We start from the raw sequence: 19,462 nt of genomic DNA, 5'->3' as shown, positions 1-19,462 counted from the left end.
CATCTAAACCCCCCCCAACAACAACAATGAAGGCGACTGCTTCAATGGCCCGTGAGCTGGAAATAGCATTGATAGCGGCGGATTGTATCGTGTAGCCGGTGCGAGCTTACACGTGACACTCTGCAGCGTGTCGCTGCGTATGTGGAACCTACGGAGCCGTTTCGGTGTTACATTTCGCTGCTGTAAATCGATACGGGTAGCCAGTTGCGGTTTTTTTCTCCCTTCAAATTATAAGTGAAGTCAATGACGATCACGTGATAGGACTCCACGCACGCACGTGACCAGCAGCAACAGGTTCATTGTTCTCTGAGCTTTATTGGTTTTTGTTGTCTGTTTAGCCGACCTCTACCCTCGTCACGATTCACGGGAGGAGAGGGACAGGGGGCAGGCAGGGCCAGCTGCGATCGCATTCCCGGTCCAGCACTCTGAACGATGAGATCTCTGAACAGATATCACGCAAGAATTCCACGATGGCGAGACGTTCAATCTCGACCCTGACGCCTGCTGTATATTTGGAGTTTGCGCGTATCGCTCTCTCCGTGGTCGCGTGGATTTTTATCCGGGTCCTCCGGGTTTCCCCCTCCACATTTAGAAACACGCCCTTTAAGGTATTTTGCTGCTGCTAAACATTTCCACACGATAAGCCCCTTCGTTGAGCTATCGTTTACGGCCAGGTTGCTTCTGTAAAAAAATATCTATATAGCTCGGTGGGCCTTAGTTGGTAAAAAAAATAATAGTTTAAAACGAACAACCGAGTGCTTGGACATCTTTGTTGGTGGAAATACCACACTCCTGTGCCGGGCTTTGCAGAGGACATTTTCTCATCGAAGGCATCCACTATTGACTTCCGCAAAAGTGGTCATCATTTTATCGATCCCGTCGTCCTCCGACCCGATTTGAACTCGCAAGTTTCCCCGACGTGAGATCGGCTGCTGAATTTGTCACAAATCGAATCAAGAATGAATTTCTTTTCGCGCGGTTGCAAAAGCCACGTGTGGACCCATTTCATACAACACACGAATCGAAAAGAATCGATTCACCGCTCAAGATTCGAGTGCTCGTATCGTGAGCGGCAGCAGTCATTTCGACAAATCCATCTGTCAAGTCCCTTCTTTAAACAACGGCGTCACCCCCCGTCAATTGATTTCGCTGGTTTGGCATCATCACCAATTCACGCCACTTTGAACTCGCAAACTTCCGATTGTCAGCGGGACGTTGTATCTGTTAATACGCCTTATAAATGTTAAAGTGAGAGTACACTTCCGTATAGAAATTCATTGGTGATGATGCGTTGACAGTGGTGCACAAGCACAATTAACAACAACGACGACGACGAACACTCAACACGCTCGTCAACAAGACCGCGTGACCTTAAACGTAAATATATAACAGACGACGTTTCGGGCAACGGTCCTTCTTCATAGCACAGAGGGGCGACCCATCCAAATTACCAACCAGGCTGCACGCTGCTTCGCTTCCCATATTTTGCGGAGATATGAAGCTAAGCAGGTTGGGGGCCTGCTTAGCTTCCGATCTTCGCTTCCGAAATCTGACGATGTGTGGCGCATTTCAGGTCATTAAGTTTGCCAGCCTAATCACCCTAATTGAGAGATTGCGACGCAGAAACGAGACGATCCCCCCTACCTCCCACCTTCGGTGCAATTAACGAATGCCTCACACGCGCATCGCTCAATTTACATACTAATTGAGAGTCTCGGTGCATAATTGGGTGGAAAATACCGACTTAAGTCCGGGTCACACCATCAAACTCCCCACAGGTGCAATGATTACAGCCGTGCGTCAACTCGAAATGAAATTTTAAGCCTTCAATTAAATAGCTAAAAAATAATTTCATCATCGCAGGCACTCATTCAATAGTAGTAATACTACCAATGGGTTCGCTTTGTTTATCCTGGAAAGCATCACCGAGTATCTCGACTGTTATTTCAGGTGGGTCCTGTCGCATTGGGATGTTTGGTCAATTCAAAGCTATAGATTTGATTGATGGGACATATCGCGGAAGAAAAAAAATCTGTATTGTACGTCCCTCCAACCAGAAATCAGATTTCTGACAAGTAGCAAATGTTGCGAATTCTTTCCAGCAGTACCGGTGATGTTTCTGCTAAAACAGTAATACTGTACACTGGTGGGCTATGTACGGCGAGAAAGAAGTTCGACACACGGTACACACAAGACATTTGCACTTTTGCTCACGTGGCAAACCGCGCACATTTCACTCACGCGATGTGACCCGTAGACTCAATTGTTGAATTACAATATGGGTCGCTACCGATGTTCGAAAATGTTTAATTCGGGTCTCCAGCGGGGGTTCACAGCGCGGCGCACGCTAACCACTGCACCCCCACTCCCCACACTCCGCTGTAGCAGGTAGGTGAGCGAGGTGGGTGTTCACGCCGCCTGCCTCGCGTTACCATCATCGTGTTTATTTGCGCGGCGATGCGGACAAATATCGCGCAAATGCGATCGCAGTTCGCCGCGGACACGGCACGAGCGCACTGCACCCACTCACTCTTTCTCATCTCTCCGCATCTGTCTCGCCACTCTCCCCCCACCCCCGTCGCCCGCTCTCATCCCCCAGATCGCGCCGGGCACGACCGCGGCGCTGTTCTCGCCCCGCTTTCAGCCGACAGCGGGGGGTGGGGTGGTGGGGAGCATCCGCTACATCCCAAGTTCGATCCCCGGGATTTTTAGTTTTTTTTGTCGCCGTTGGATATTTTTTTTTGTCGCCGTTGGAATTTTTTTTTTTTTTACCAATGGGATCCTCCCGCGATGGATGACGGCGGCGCTCGGCGCGGCTGGTGCCCCGGAACGACGTGGGCATGAAACCGCCGCCACCGCCGCCTGCCCGAAAAATGGAGCATGGCTTGCAGCTCCCCGCGTCTCCTCCCTGGGCCTTCGCCGCCTTCCTGCTGGCGCTCACCGTCGGACCCCTGTGCATGGGGCCCGGCACCTGCTTGAGCCGAGCGGAGACCGAGTCCATCATACACATCGGTGAGGACGACGAAGCTCACGCCATCAGCTGTTTTGGCTGCGATCGTTGCCGGTGCTTTGTTCTTCTCTATCCCCCTTCCTCCCCTCCGCGCACCTCCACCGCATCCTCTTACTTCTAGGGAAACGAAACAGCAACGCCGGCACACGTCACTCTCGTTGACTGATATCTGAAGCGGTTCTGGGCCTCCTCTAAGTCGACTCAGCCTTAAATGAGTGGCCTGGTATTGTGTGTAAACATCAACCACGGGGGGGGGGGGGGGGTGGTGGGGAGACAAAGGCAGTCGGGCGTGATGTTGCTGACCCCACAACCTCGTGTGCTGTGCCCGCCTTCTTCGGTGCTCGCTAAGAGCACTTGCCCCAACAGTTTGTTTAAGGCTACACGGGGGATCTTTATCTAGCTATGTATATATTGTGATTATACTGGTAGGAACCACCTGGTTCCACCAGCCCACAGGGGATTATTGTATCCGTCCGTCGTGCAGGCAGGGGCTGGGTGGGGAGGGAGGGGCTGGGTGGGGAGGGGAGGGTGGGGAGGGGCTGGGAAGGGGGGGGGGCTGGGTGGGGAGGGGAGGGTGGTGAGGGGTTGGGTGGGGAGGGTGGGGAGGGGCTGGGTGGGGAGGGTGGGGTTGGGTTGGGTGGGGAGGGTGTGCTGGGTGGGGGGTGGGAGGGGTGGGGTGATTGGGGAGGGGCCGGTCACCTCGTGGTGCCCTTATAAAACTCAACGTTTAACCTACTCACGCCGGCTTGTGCCCGCCCTCACAGTCGGGCATATTTGCGGAATACACCACGCCGCCGTCGACCCTGGCCATTGACCGAGCAACCCAACGTTCCTTCCAGCTCCCTCCGCAGGAATGTGATTATATAAGTGCATTATGGTGACGGCCTAAGGGGAGACCTTCATCCAGCAGCGGATTGATCTTGGTTTCAGCTGTCGATGATAAATGTGTAGCTCTGATAAGAATGACGAGAGGGATTTACATTATTGCGGTGTGTGTGTGTGTGGTTGTATGTACACACGCCTGTTTGTATGTCTCTGTACACATGCGTGTTTGTGCGACCCATATGTCTATCGGTGACGAATGTCTGAACCGATCCTGGGCCTCCCCTCGTTCGGCTTTGCCTCGAACGAGAACCTGGTGCGGTGTGTAAACAGCAGCATTGGGGAGACAAAGGCGGCCGGGTGTGATGTTGGTCACCCACGCCCTGGTGTGCCGTGCCGGCCTTAACAGGCGCTTGCCAACGGCCCTTGCCCCAACAGTTCGTGTAGGCTACACGGGGAATCTTTGTGGTAGTTTTACAGATTTTGGTCACAAGTGGTATCTTATAATTGTTTTTTACCCTTCTATCTGGCAACAAAACTGACACCTTTTTTACAAGGAGTCATGTTTACATAGACCACAATACCTGCGGTCATAATGCAAACAAAAAACATAACTCTGATAATGTGCACTGTCCTTGAAGTTGATTGGTCCACACCCGAGACAGCTTTCCTTAGAGCCTAGTCTCACATGGGTTGGACCAGATGACGCCAAAAGGCGCACAACTCAAAGACAATGTACCATCAGAGTATGAGAGCTCGGGGTAAGCAATTACACCATTGGAACCTCAATTATCATATAATTTACTGGCAAATGAGGTTCCAATGGTGTAAGTGGTATCTTAATTATGGAGTGTATGTATACGTGTAAATATTGTGTGTTTATATATATATAAAGCGTAAACCGGTCCAGAGTTTTCTTGTACTGAATCAACGCTGCTGAAATGATGCACTCCCAGAATGACCGTAGGACCTTGACGTAAACAGTTATTCAGAATCAGGATATGTATTTATACTGGCGAAATCCGATAAGCTATGAAGCTCTTTTTCACAGATGTTCAGTAGTGGCAGATAAGCAGTACAAACACAAACGTGAACAAATCGCCCAAACACATACAAATCAAACTAAACCATCCCCATCGTAGCAGGTAAAGGCCATTGAGGTAGTAACTTATTTTTCAGAAGCGACCTGCCCTTAAACGATAGCTCAACAAATTGAACGATCACTTGGACACGTCTACATAGATGTTAACCCATACGGTTTGCCCGTATTCTTGTCCATGGAAATTGAGTTTTTAGGTCCATACTGCATACGGCTGTTTCAATATGGGCAAACAATCTATTTGTTTGTGTTTCTCCGTTGTGATGGGACTTTGTAGGATGAACGTTGAGATGTATAAGAGCATGGGGTGACCAATAAGGTCTGAATTGGTCTGTAATAAGCTTGGCACTGATAAGGGGTTGCCAGGTTTGTTTATAGCACCAACATCATCTAAATAATCTCAATGCATGTTTATAAATGCGGAGGAAAAAACCGGAGGACCCGGAGAAAAAAATCTACTCGACCACGGGGAGAGAGAGAGAGACACGCAAACTCCAAATATACAGCAGCAGGCGTCAGGGTCGGGATCGAACCCCAGACCTCCTGGATACCGGGCGAGGTAGTTCACATCTCCTAGCCACCATCTGTCTTGTTATTAAGAAGACATATGGTCTGCCTATATATTGCCTTACATATTTCGTTGTGTTATGTTTTATTAAAAACTGCACTGCCAAAGGCGTTGCGTTACGAGATTTAATGTTGCAAATCCGGGCTCGCAACTTCATAGTCACGTGTGGTCGGAGGCATTCGTGGATGTGCTTACGGTGCTTTTCCGAGGGAACTCCCGAAAGGACGTGCGGCGAAACGTCGGACATCATTCCCAAATCAGCACGCGGCACATACAGCTCGGAAAAGACGTCGTTTGATAGAGCAGTTCTTTTTATTGTTGTTGTTGTTGAAACTTGTAGCGAGTTTCACGGCTTACGCACTGCACGTGTCATGCGCGTTTTCCCTTTCAGCGTGGGCAATTATTCGTCCACGCAGCGGTTGATTGGGAATGACTGACACGTGTAATGGCAGCTCAACATCCGTGCAGTTGTCATGCGCATCTCAGTTTTAGTTTTACCTCTGTACGCGCAGCTGCAAGTGTGCGTCTCCCGCTGTGTACGATTTAACACAAAGCAATCCCGGTATGATCACCGCCTCCGAATCACAATGATTGCTTATATCCGTGGATGATAACATATCACATTAATAATTCGCAGCCAGCTTTAATGTATTTTGCCCCGTCAATCCGGTAAAGGTTTTTTTCAGAGATTCGATTCCCCTTGCCTCTTTGAGGCTAATACGCAATCGCGTAAGCCGCAGATGGGGCTGCCAAAGGCAGTCCGCTGTCAGCGTCATCAGCCACCATCAATCCACTGCTAGATGTCCACTTGCCGAGATCGAGTGGCAATCCGTTGCGACATGTATTTGTTAGCGAGCACCTGTTAAGGGCGATACGGCTCGTGAAGGCACGATGTGGCCAGAGCCAACGCCAGGTGCCTCTGTCTCCCCAGTGTTGCTGTTTGTATACTGCGCGAGGAACTGATTTTAGGCTGAGTAGCTCTAGGGGAGGCCCAGGACCGGTTCGAACATTCGCCACTGTCATTGGTCGGTTGTGAGCGGGGATCCAACTCTGGTCGCCGGGTTCGCAGCGCAGTGCGCTAACCATTGTGCCACCGCTCCACTGATCTCCGTCCAGAGACAAATAGCCCCTGTATAGCCTCTAACAGACCCGGGGCAAGTGCTGTTAGCAAGCACCTATACAGGCTATCACGGCACACGGGAGGTTTGGTGGCCAGCACCACGCGCGGCCGCCTTTGTCTCCCCAGTGTCGATGATTACACACCGCACCAGGTACTCATTTGAGGCTGAGTCTACCTAGGGCGGAGGTGCGGCCAGGACCACGCCCAGGACCAGTTCATTGTCACTGGTGTTGGCGTGAGTGGGAATCGAACTGGGGTGCGCGGGTTCGTCGGGCAGTGGCGCCAACCGCTCCCCACATCTCCGTACACCACCCACAGCGACAAAGACCCAACCACCCCCATCCCCACGTATAACCTTGACTGACTGTTGCGCAAGTGCTGTTAGCGAGTACTTGTGAAGGCCACACACACACAACTCTCCAAGGCGGTTAATTTCGATTTAAAGCTTTCGTGACTGCATGGATTCATATTCTTGGTTCTTTCGGTAAAGTCACGTAGAAGGGAAACAATAAAATAATACAAATAAAACAATAAAATTCTCACGACGTTTCGATTGCTTGTGTTGCAATGGGAACGTCGTGAGAATTTTATTATGTTTTATTTTAATTATTTTATTATTTACCTTCTACGTGACTTTACCGAAAGAACCAAGAATGCGAAACCCTCCAAAGGCTCAAACTGCCGCAAGGCAATACGCGGCTTCGAGATAATGCAAAGTCGGCAGAGTCAAAGCCACTCATCTCCTACCATGGTGGCCCCGGGTCACGAGTTGGACGTTCCTGCATAGATGTATTTGACGCATATATGTATTTTCTTGGATTTTCTGTTTGCACTTAGTCACATATTCACTTTAAGATGTTTTCTTGTTCATGTTTTTGTTTTTTGTTTGTTGCGGTTGCACCCGATTCAAGAGCCGAATGGCTCACAGGGCTATACCTAATACATGAACTTGAACTTGACACGGAATTAATGCTATCTCACGTGTCCTGGTTAAGTTGTATCTCTGGCTGTCGCCTGATGATGCTAGTTGTAATTGCTCGACTTTTTTTAATGTTTGTCGGTTTTACTCTGCAACTCACCGTTGCGTTGCTGTGCTCGTAACGAATTGGCACGTTTCGTTTGCGTGACAAACCCCCTTACGAATTGTCTGTGTCGGGTGGTGGCTGGTTTAACGACACAACATTCATATTTACGCGATCTAACACTAAAAAGCAACTCTCATGGATAAGTTGTAGATTTTTTTTGTTTAATGCATGCGTCAATATACAACGCCATATGTGTCTGTGTGTGGCTCTGCGTGCGTCACGAGACGCCGTGGGTAGAACACCGCCCGTGGCATGTCAAGGAGATGTGTCGCCTGAAGGGATTATCCAGGAAAGAAATAGTTGAATATCGACGGGAATATAACAACAAAAAACTGCACAGGTAGAGCATGGATGTGGGGCACGGGGGGGCGGGGCGGGGGGAGGGGGAGGTTGTGGGGGAGGGGCTGGTGGAGAGGGACGAGTGCGCTAAATGGCGCGTGACCCACGTCCCGTCATCGGAACGTGGAGTTGATGGCGCATGATGTGGCATCAATCAATGTGGGGGGTGGCGGTGGGAGGGAGGGAGGGAGGCTGTGGGGGGGTGGGAAAGAGGATGTGTGGGGGGGGGGGGGGTAGAAGGGCGGGGCTGAGTACGCGGTGCGTTGGTGGGGGGGTGTGGGGTGAAGGGGCGGGGCTGAGGGGGGGGGGGTAGAGGGGCGGGGCTAGGCACGTGGCTTGAGGTCTCACGCCGCATAAAAAAAGGTAGACGAATTAGTAAAAAGCCGTAAAAAATAATAATGCGCAGATAAAAGCGAGTTCTCTTTTTGAAGTCGCACTCCTGGGAAATGTGTAAATCTTCCCGGGATTTTTAATAGTTGCGGAGTTTGTCAGTTGCATAACAAACACAATAACAACAACAAGAGTAACAACAATAACAAACACAACAACAACAGCAACACACCACCCACAAGGCAACGCGTTCACAAGGGGGAGCTCTCCCACTTCGGCATTTCTTGACCCACCCCGACTAGACATCTGTGAAAAAAAAGAGCTTCATAGCTCATCGGATTTCTCCAGGACAAATCAAGATTCTGATAAAGACAAATTCTGGTATCCTTCCCATGACACATTCCGTTTTTTTGTAATAGAGGTAGGGGCAGTGATAGGGGTTAGGGTGTTGTTAGGGGTTGGGTAGTGATAGGGGCTGGGGTAGTGATAGGGGTTGGGGTAGTGGTAGGCGTTCGGGTAGTGATAGGGGTTGGGCTAGTGATAGGGGTTGGGGTAGTGATAGGGGTAGTGATCGGGGTTGGGGTAGTGATAGGGGTTGGGGTAGTGATAGGGGTTGGGGTAGTGATAGGGGTTGGGGTAGTGATAGGGGTTGGCGTAGTGAGAGGGGTTGTGGTAGTGATAGGGGTAGGGGTAGTGATGGGGGTTGGGGTAGTGATGGGGGTTGGGGTAGTGATAGGGGTAGGGGTAGTGATGGGGGTTGGGGTAGTGATGGGGGTTGGGGTAGTGATGGGGGTTGGGGTAGTGATAGGGGCTAGGGTAGTGATAGGGGTTGGGGTAGCGATAGGGGTTGGGGTAGTGTACGCGATGGGAGTAGTCAGAGATGAGAGAGGCAATTCGGATCGGGTCCCTTTAACACCAACTCTCTCTCTCTCCTGAAGCCTGCTCGCTGTGGCCAGCAGAGACTTCGCCACTGGCAATCTGGCTCCTGAACGTATTGCTGCTGCCAGCACACGCAAGGGTAGAACAGTGGTGTCTATAAGTTTGCACAACACCCTACACCCGTCGCGCCAGCTTGCCCTCTGCTCTCTCACTCCCTCCCTCTTTCTCTCCCACCGCAACGTTTCTCGACCCTCGACCAGGGCCACACTGCATCAAGAGCTTCATTCGATCAGACAGTGTAAGGGCGGCGTTATAAACTTACAAACAATCTGCGCGTCTCTTGGGAAGCAATGATCTGGTTTGAGAGCCGTACGGGCCAAACACAAATCTGTTTATTCCGCCCGCTCCATTGAGTTTCTCAATTCCGCAAAGCCCTCAACGATTCACAACGCACTTGCCGTTGTTTGTTTACGTGTCTCAATTCATCATCATCATCATTGTCAACCCACCGCTGAATGAAGCCCTTCTCAAGCTACCACCACAGCATCGGCACGATGTGCAACGCCGTAACCCAGCGAGCACCTTCGCGACGAGCGGGGTTCGTCGCTCCATCTCCTCCACGGTGGTGGTGGGGCCTCTAGGGCGCGTGCCAATCCTTTGACTGTCGCTCCGTCCTCATCATTGGCCCGTCGATCATCGCCCTGCCCGAACCATTTGCCTGCCTGCGTTCTCGAATCCTTGTTTTCCTCGTCCTGTCTCTCTCTCTCTCTCTCGGTCAACTCTTTTAGGGGTTTGTTCATTTTGGGCATTTGCCCACCTGCGCGCCAGCCAGGCAAACTTTATTCAATAATATAGCACGATTGGTATGCTGAAAAGTGGACACGTCCTTCAAGGACTGCTCTTACAGTCTCATCATCACCGCCGTCTGGCTTGAGGCCTTCCCCTTGATTGCCATCATCTGGGCGCCACTTCAGTGCCCGTCCGTCCACGTATGTATGTACGCATGTGTGTGTGTATGTTGAACTTCTTTCGCACCGTACAGAGCTAACATTGTTAATCGGAGGTGTGGGAAAACCTCATCCTTCCTTCCTTCCTACTCCCTCCTCCTTCCTCCCTCCTTCCTTCTCCTCCTCCCTCCTCCATCCTGCACATGTGCTCCACTCATCACAACCTCCTCTTTCTGATGACATAGACAGCACTTCATTGCCACGTTATATTCTCTAGCATCCAAGTTGATTAACTTCTCCTGTCCGTTCAAATCCCCCGGGTCAACGTCCTTCCGCGCGCAGCAATTCCACGAGCCCAGAAGTGCCACCACGTGGCCCTAACTCTTCATGAATTGTGGAGTGGAATCACCGACGCTACAATCGCGAGCCGCTCGCCACGGCCCCAGCTCCGCCTGGCCACGCACTGATTGTAACGCAACAAAGGGGCGAATTGTCCCAATGCTTCCGGACAGGTGGTGCCTGCATTGTTACCGATCGCCGATGGGGAATATCGATCAAATGGGTCGCGGTTGCCAGCATTGGCCGCAGATTCCCGGACGCAAGTCTATCCTTCACCATGTGTCTGTCTCGAGTAACTCGGCCCAGCTGTGTCCGACTGCCGCTGGATTTGTGTGTTGCTCCCCTGTGGCAGAGCCACATATGCCACACAAGCAACTAGGACGCATATACAGGTAGTCCTCTGCTTACGATGGAGATGCGTTACGACGACCCCATCCTAAGTCGAAAATATTGTAAGTCGAAGATGGCCTAGCCTACCCAGGACTCTTAAAGAATAGTGATAATTTAGCAAAACAGAACAATTTACAGTACCGTACTGTATGATATATACTGTATGTATTTATTAATTACAATACTGTATTGCACAGTAAAATGTAAAGTAAAAAATATCAAGGTAAATTCTTAGACTACCTATATGAACTGCAATTTAATAGAAAGTTTTTTTCAGGAAACAATCCTATCTGCTATAAAAAAACATTTAACATGCATTGAACGTATCGTATCGTGGTAACCTTAAAATGAAATCGCTAAAGCTACGTATCATACATGCATTGAACGTATCGTAACGTATCATATTGTACTGTACTCACCAAGATTCTGCCCGTCGTCTGCATACTTGAACGATGTTAGGTTGTTGATGGTAATTTTGTCGTATCGCTATCGCCATCGTAAGATCGAAATATCGTAAGTCGGACCATCGTAACTCGCGGACTACCTGCATTAAAGGGGAGGATCCTTGCCCAATATCATCTGGCAGTTCGCCAGCATCGATGCAACGAAGCCTGACTCTTGTATGTACGTATGTTGAACTTCTTTCGCACCGTACGCAGCCAAACTGACGAGACGTTGTACGTCAAAGCCGGTGCAAAGTTTCGCTTGAGCTGAATCGAGGGCTGCCGGAATTGTGCTCTCCCAAGAGGTCCGTGGGGACCCGGTGGGTTGCGTTAAAAATACAAAAAAAAAACTTTTGCTTATTTGGTTTGTAGAGTCGGCCACGGTAGGGAGACAGCGTCGGAGCCAAGTCCCATTTGTAATTGAAACCAATATTAGCGCAACTCCTTCTGCATCTCCCTATATAAATAAATACATTCATAGAAATTACTCCATTCATGATGTGTGTGTGTATATATACCGTATTGGATTTATGGACAAGCAGCATTTGTACATGAGCAAGAAAACTTTGGACCGGCTTTGGACGTTCTGGGTCTCATCCGAACGATTGTGTTGTCTACATAGAAAAGGCACGAAACGGCCACTCGCCGACAGACATAGCAGGGGGTACCGCTCCCACCGTGCCCTGTACGCACGTTGAACTTCTTTTGCACCGTACGTAGCCATCCCTTGCCCTGTAATTGCGAATCGTTTGCTGCCTGGGGTGGTCTTGCTCCTCGCCGTTCACAGAGAAAGCGTTGAACTGCTGTTCGTGTTTAGTTTGTCGATTCCTTCCCCCACTTGCCCACCCGGAAACCTCCAATGGCATCGCATCTGGACGTTTGCGTCTGGAATTTCATCACGACCTCTGCCAACCTTTCAGCTCGACTCTCCGTTCTCACTCCCCGCATCCCGCACCCCTCCCCCCACTCACGGCTCCCCGCCCCCCACTCCCGGCTCCCCCAGGCCCGGGACTCGCTGTCCCCCCCCCCCCCGCGCGCTACGTCGCAGCGGCGTTGTCCGTGGCTAATAGCGGGCGAGCGGTCGGGCGTTCGGACTGACGGTCGACACGGGCAGGGCACGTTCCGTTCCAACCGTTATCATTAGCCTAATGCGGTGGGGGGGGGGGGGCATGGGGCGGTCAGTAGTGGGGGGGGGGGGGTGAGGGCAGCGGCGCTGACCTCAATTAAATGGACGAGCGATTGCACCGCGATGGCTTTTGCGTGGACAAGGGGGGGGGGGGCGGGGTGCTCGGGGTGGGGAGGGGGCAGACAGGGGGCATCGTAGGGAGAGCCACATTTCACCATCGCGGGCTGTCGCCGGCGATTTACCGCGCGCATGATGGACGCGCCCCACCATCCCCCCCCCCCTCTCCCCACGTATGTTGTCCGTCCATGCTCGCGCGGTTGGAGCGACTCTCAAGCCAGTGGGACTCTCGTCTCAGTGGGGATCGCTCGGTCTGCTACGAGGAAGGACAACTGCCCAGGGACGTTACCTAATAATATATATACACTGCCTCGCCCCCCCCCCCCCCCACTCTCATCTGTCCTCTCTCATCTCCTTCCATGTCCCCTCTCGTTCTCTACATTCCCAATCTTCTCTCTCTGTCTCTGTCCCTCCTTCTCCCTGTGCCTAATTCCCTTTTCGATCTTCTTCCCTCCTTGCATCCCTCTTCTGGAAATAAACTTCCTCTGTGCATTGAGCAGCACTGCCCATAGACACTGCACTGCACCATATACTCAGCACTGCCCATATACTCAACAGTGCACGATAGACTCAGCACTGCCCATTGACTCAGCGCTGCACGATAGACTCAACACTGCACCAGAGACTCAACACTGCACCAGAAACTGAACAGTGCACCATAGACTCAACACTGCACCAGAGACTGAACAGTGCACCATAGACTCAACACTGCACCATAGACTCAACACTGCACCAGAGACTCAACACTGCACCATAGACTCAACACTGCACCATAGACTCAACGCTGCACCATAAACTCAACAGTGCACCATAGACTAAACACTGCACCATAGACTCAACACTGCACCATAGACTCAACACTGCACCAGAGACTCAACACTGCACCATAGACTCAACAGTGCACCATAGACTCATCACTACACCATAGACTCAACACCGCACAATAGACTCAACGCTGCACCATAGACACATCACTGCACAATAGACTCAATAGTGCACCATAGACTTCTGTTCCTCTTTTCAAGCCTCACCCTCTTCTCCATCGCCAATTCCATTCCTCTTCCCTCCCCTCTGCCCCTCCACTCCTTCCCGTCCCTCCCCCGCCCTGCCGTGATCCGTGAACACCGTTATGTCGCTGTCACGCGTTCCTCAATCCCTTGCAGCACTGCCTCTGCAGACAACAACATCATTCCCATTCTGTCAACGTTTTTTAAGCAATGTCAAGCGCCTTGAGTGAAGGTGTTCTGTAAATATAAATTAGGTTTCATATATATACTGCATGGATATACGTCGCCATGGAGAAAGTCCGCTGCCTAGAACGTTGCCTTATGTGCAGTATATACACGTTGCCTAATGTGCAGTGTATACACGTTGCCTAATGTGCACTGTATACACGTTGCCTAATGTGCAGTCTATACACACGTGTCCTGCTGTATCCTGCATAACCCACCAAGCAGCTCAGCGGAGAGAGCGGGCGGCTCACAATCTGGGTTGGGGGTTAACTCAGCCCATCAGCCTTTAGGGTCGATAAAGTGAGTACCACTTTGTGGGGAAGCCAATCTCTCTAGCAGCGCTCCACTCCCCCTACCACTCGATCTCTCCTCCCTTGCTCCTCTCCCCTCTCTTACCTATATGGCCTTTTGTCACGGCAGCCCTTTTGCCCACTTCAGCAATTGTTTCTTGCTGTAGTTGTCTCACCTGATGACGGACGCTTGTGTTGTGCCTGAAACGTCGTGATTGAATTTATTTTATTTTATACGTACATGACTTTACCGAAAGAACCAAAGAGTAAATTTCGATTTAAAGCTTTCGTGACTGCAGGGATTCATCTTCTTGGTTCTTTCGGTAAAGTCACGTAGAAGGGAAGTAATAAAATAATAAAAATAAAACATTATTTTATTATGTTTTATTTTTATTATTGTATTACTTCCCTTCTACGTGACTTTACAGAAAGAACCAAGAAGATGAACCAAAGAGTAAGCCAACAGTGGTTGTACCTTGGATATATTTTGCCTTCTGCCACAAGAATGTGGCACTTCCGTCACCGTCTCTGGAGGGCTGTGAACGGCAAATGAGGACTGGCTCAATGTTCATTTGAATAAACAGGGACTCCTCCTGCTTACGGACGAGTTAGGTTACAGAGGTCTGTTCATTAGTCCAACCTTACTCCTGTCGATTCCAACCACGTTGTACGGCATGTACACTAAACACGTGGAATGGCTGTACGAGTTATATAATCTCCCGTAGATGTAGATGCCACTGGTGCTTCGTGTTCTGTAGATGTAGATGCCACTGTTTCTTCACGTTCTACAGATTTAGATGCCACTTGTTCTTCATGTTCTGCGGATGTAGATGTTACTGGTTCTTCACGTTCTGCGGATATAGATGCCACTGGTGCTTCATGTTCAGTAGATGTAGATGCCACTGGTTTCTTCATGTTCTGCAGATGTAGATGCCACTCGTTCTTTACGTTATACGGATGTAGATGCTACAGGTTCTTCATGTTCTACAGATGTAGATGCCACTGGTTCTTCATGTTCTACAGATGTAGATGCCACTACCGCCATCTATTGCGCCGCGGTTGAACTTACGACTCTAGGTCCGAACAGGCAACTTGACATACGGACAGGTTTGTTCGTATCTCTGATTGTCTGTAAGTCGAATGTTCATATGTAGAGGAGTCCCTGTACATTAACATTTCGTGGCAAGTGGTTTTGACAAACGTGATGAGTTTTTTTTTATTGTGAATTGCGTCTGTGCTCCACTGCCAAGGCAGAGTGCAGGATTCCCTCGCTCTACGCCGGTCTTCTTCATTGCAAGGCCCTTGGCCCACCGCGGTCCCTTGTGGGCCTTTAGTGGGGGCCCCCCGAAAATACACACAGAGTGACAACACCCACCCCCCCCCCCCCATCATCATCATCGTGCTGCTGTCAAACCCCCAATGGATTCAAACGTGTGGCGACCTTCAACCCCATGATGTCTTATCGGCGAAAGTGGGCCCCCTCTGAAAATGAGTGAAGAACGCTGCTCTCTGCGCTCGTGGTGGCGCTTGCAGTAGACGTGTTCCCCAAAAGAAAACGGCGCGCAAAGTGAAAAGGAACGGAGAGATCGCTTGCCTGCCGAATTGCGCATACAGTACACGCACGCAATGTGTAATATTGGTCGCGAGAGACTACGAAGTGTTGCGTTCAAGTATGTAGTCTTCATGAATTCGCTCGTGTTTCATTGTATTTCCCCCGACTGCGAGCGAGTGTATGATCCTGCGCCAACCCAATTTGGCACGGACGTTCGTCCTTTTCCTGCGGTCTCCATCCATTTGCCCCTGTTGTTGGTGAATCGTTTTCATCTTCCTATGACATTGTTAATAATAATAATTACTAAATCCACTCTAAGTCCAATGACCCTTTGTCCAGGATGGTCCTGCTCTATGGGTTTGCAACGTGCACATGTTTTATAGGCGATTTCGTGACGTGCGGTTATCACGCATGTGTGAGGAAACCGGAGTGCCCGGAAAAACAAAAACCCCACAAGCACGTGAGGGAGCAACGCTCTATCCCCCGTACAGATGGACGCTGACAGAAACGAGTCCGCTTGCTGTACTGCCTTCTCCCGGCAGTGCTAGGCGATGGTACCACCTCAACGCTCGCGACTGATGCGGCTGGGTTCAATCTGCGAGCCCTCTGCAACAAACAGCGGATTGCACTCCCACTTTGCGAGGTCTGTGTCTCAGGGTGGCAGAGTCTGTGTCTCAGGGTGGCACGGTCTGTGTCTCAGGGTGGCAGAGTCTGTGTCTCAGGCCGGCAGAGTCTGTGTCTTTGCGCTTGCTGTGATGAATCCGTGTCCTCTTGCGTCGTCTCTTCTAGATCCCTGAGCTCTGCTGCATTGCTTTATGCCCAAACCGCTTTTGTGTGTTCTGGTTGGTCCAATAGTAGACTCGGGAGTCTCGCTGCATTCTCGCTCCAGCAAAATAAGGCCCATCAGTCACTGCGTGCACGACAATGTTTCTGCAGCCCTCGGCACCTCGATAATCTTCAGACGCGTGTCGCATGAATGAACGTTGGACTTATTTCGCGCGCCGTACGTATCTGACCGTGCCAATCGTAAGTGCGGGGTAAGGACAACAAACTACACCACAAAAAGCAGTTGTAAAGAATTGAGTTTTCTAGATTTTCAAGTGCATAGCCCCCAGTGGCTTCTTAATACCTCGCGAGCAACAGAAGGCTGCATGGTTAAGGATCTGCGAGCCGCTGGGCGCTGTCGACGGCGCTGACGATAATCGCGCAAGCTCCGACTGGTGCCGTCTGTCTGTTTGTTTTGGCTTCGTTCTCGAAAGTTTTCATTTATCATTGCCGCGTGCCGTAAGTCCCCCCCCCCCCCCCCCTTTACGCCACCCCCGTCAGCTCCGGGGATGAAAGCTTGCTGAAGAGATAGCGAAGGCGAATTGAAAGGCACGTGGAACGTCAGCATGAGAATCGGAATGCTCATTCGGAGAATGCGGGGTGAAATCCGATAATCTCCGAAGCTCTTCATCGCCGATGTCCAGTATGGGCGCGGTCAGCAAGTCGCAACAACAACGCACAGCGGGCACGCACAGAGAGGCGCGTCTCCATCCGAGAGGCGCAGGGAAGCGACGGCTATGGGGCCGCGCGCACGCCAAGTGCGTGATCAATTGTGGGCGTTTGTTTAATATCTTTAGCCGTGGAGGTCTCTTGAACCCACCGCAATAAGCAGGGCGTTTTACATCCAGCGCATATTCCTTGGGCATCACGGGCTAGCGGCATGCACAATGGGGGGCGCGGGGGGGGTTGGGGGAGGGATGGGGGGGGTGAGGGGCAGGGGGGAAAGTGAGGGGTGAGGGGCGGGGGGGAGAGTGAGGGGCGGGGCAGGCTGGCAGATCGAGCCCAGGGCCGATGCCTCCCAGGAGCCTCCAGCGACGTGGCCGAGCCTGGCCCACACCAAATCCCAGCCCACGCCAAATCCCAGCCCACGCCAAATCCCAGCTCACGCCAAATCCCAGCTCACACCAAATCCCAGCCCACGCCAAATCCCAGCGCACGACAAATCCCAGCCCACGCCAAATCCCAGCCCACGCCAAATCCCAGCCCACGCCAAATCCCAGCCCACGCCAAATCCCAGCTCACGCCAAATCCCAGCCCACGCCAAATCCCAGCCCACGCCAAATCCCAGCCCACGCCAAATCCCAGCCCACGCCAAATCTCAGCCCACGCCAAATCCCAGCTCACACCAAATCCCAGCCCACACCAAATCCCAGCCCACGCCAAATCCCAGCCCACACCAAATGCCAGCCCACACCAAATCCCTGCCCACACCAAATCCCAGCCCACGCCAAATCCCAGCCCACACCAAATCCCAGCCCACACCAAATCCCAGCCCACACCAAATCCCAGCCCACGCCAAATCCCAGCCCACGCCAAATCCCAGCCCACGCCAAATCTCAGCCCACGCAAAATCCCAGCCCACACCAAATCCCAGCCCACGCCAAATCCCAGCCCACGCCAAATCCCAGCCCACGCCAAATCCCAACCCACACCAAATCCCAGCCCACACCAAATCCCAGCCCACACCAAATCCCAGCCCACAACAAATCCTAGCCCACAATAAATCCCAGCCCACGCCAAATCCCAGCCCACGCCAAATCCCAGCCCACGCCAAATCCCAGCCCACAACAAATCCCAGCCCACGCCAAATCCCAGCCCACGCCAAATCCCAGCCCACGCCAAATCCCAGCCCACGCCAAATCCCAGCCCACGCCAAATCCCAGCCCACACCAAATCCCAGCCCACACCAAATCCCAGCCCACACCAAATCCCAGCCCACACCAAATCCCAGCCCATACCAAATCCCAGCCCATACCAAATCCCAGCCCACGCCAAATCCCAGCCCACAACAAATCCCAGCCCACACCAAATCCCAGCCCATACCAAATCCCAGCCCACGCCAAATCCCAGCCCACACCAAATCCCAGCCCACGCCAAATCCCAGCCCACACCAAATCCGAGCCCACGCCAAATCCCAGCCCACGCCAAATCCCAGCCCACGCCAAATCCCAGCCCACACCAAATCCCAGGGATTGCTCGGATGGCTGCGCACGTGGTCAGATTAACGCCGAGGGATTCAGGGGAGGCTGCTGCAGCCTGGGGGCCTTGGACTTATGAGGGATTCCCCAAATATGCAGGGTGCTTCAAAACAATGTCACCACTTACATGGGACTTTTGTTTTTAATGGAAAAAGAACGGATAATACTACATTGTAACGTGATAACAAATGTACGTTAATAGTTTCAAAAAGTCAAACAGTCTCCACGTGTTCGCCATCATTGGCAACGCGTGCCTGGAATCTTTTCCAGGTGGTCTCCAGAGCCCGGAGGCACATTTCTTGTGGTATTGTTGCAAATTCTCAGCTTTCGTGACTGCAGGGATTCATCTTCTTGGTTCTTTCGGTAAAGTCACGTAGAAGGGAAATAATAAAATAGAGACTCGAAATTTAACCGCCACTACGGGGTGGGATTCCACATAACTTTGAGATCCTTCAACAAATTCCGGGATAAGAAGGCTCAGCTAATCGAGTCTCTATTTTATTATTTCCCTTCTACGTGACTTTACCGAAAGAACCAAGAAGATCAATTAACAGCGTTAACGCCACAATGCGCAAGAGAGATCGTGCGTCCACGCCTCCGGTGGCAGCGCCGTCAGTGAGGCCATTGGTTCGGTGTTGTCAGCCGGCGTCGTCTTGTCGCAGCAACGTGGTGCTGGTCCTGAGAGTTTCATCCTCCACGGTACCAACCCAGCAGACTTTGCGGGCCTACTTCAGCATTTTCGTGCCGTGGT

At 51.5% G+C, this 19,462-nt stretch overlaps 1 protein-coding gene across 1 annotated transcript in view; it reads left to right on the top strand.

Annotated features, from left to right (window-relative positions):
• Positions 1-19,462, top strand: part of LOC144946472 (glutamate receptor ionotropic, delta-2-like) — a 194,763-nt gene that overhangs the window by 6,397 nt on the left and 168,904 nt on the right. The window contains 1 exon segment of the mRNA XM_078875369.1: positions 2,600-3,012. Coding sequence (XP_078731495.1) covers positions 2,841-3,012 — 172 coding nt within the window. The 5' untranslated portion in view covers positions 2,600-2,840.

Source organism: Lampetra fluviatilis, chromosome 41 (genome assembly GCF_964198595.1).
Source record: "Lampetra fluviatilis chromosome 41, kcLamFluv1.1, whole genome shotgun sequence".
NCBI classification, from domain to species: Eukaryota; Metazoa; Chordata; class Hyperoartia; order Petromyzontiformes; family Petromyzontidae; genus Lampetra; species Lampetra fluviatilis.
The sequence above is the reverse complement of the archived record's forward strand: the minus strand, read 5'-3'. Positions and strand labels throughout refer to the sequence as shown.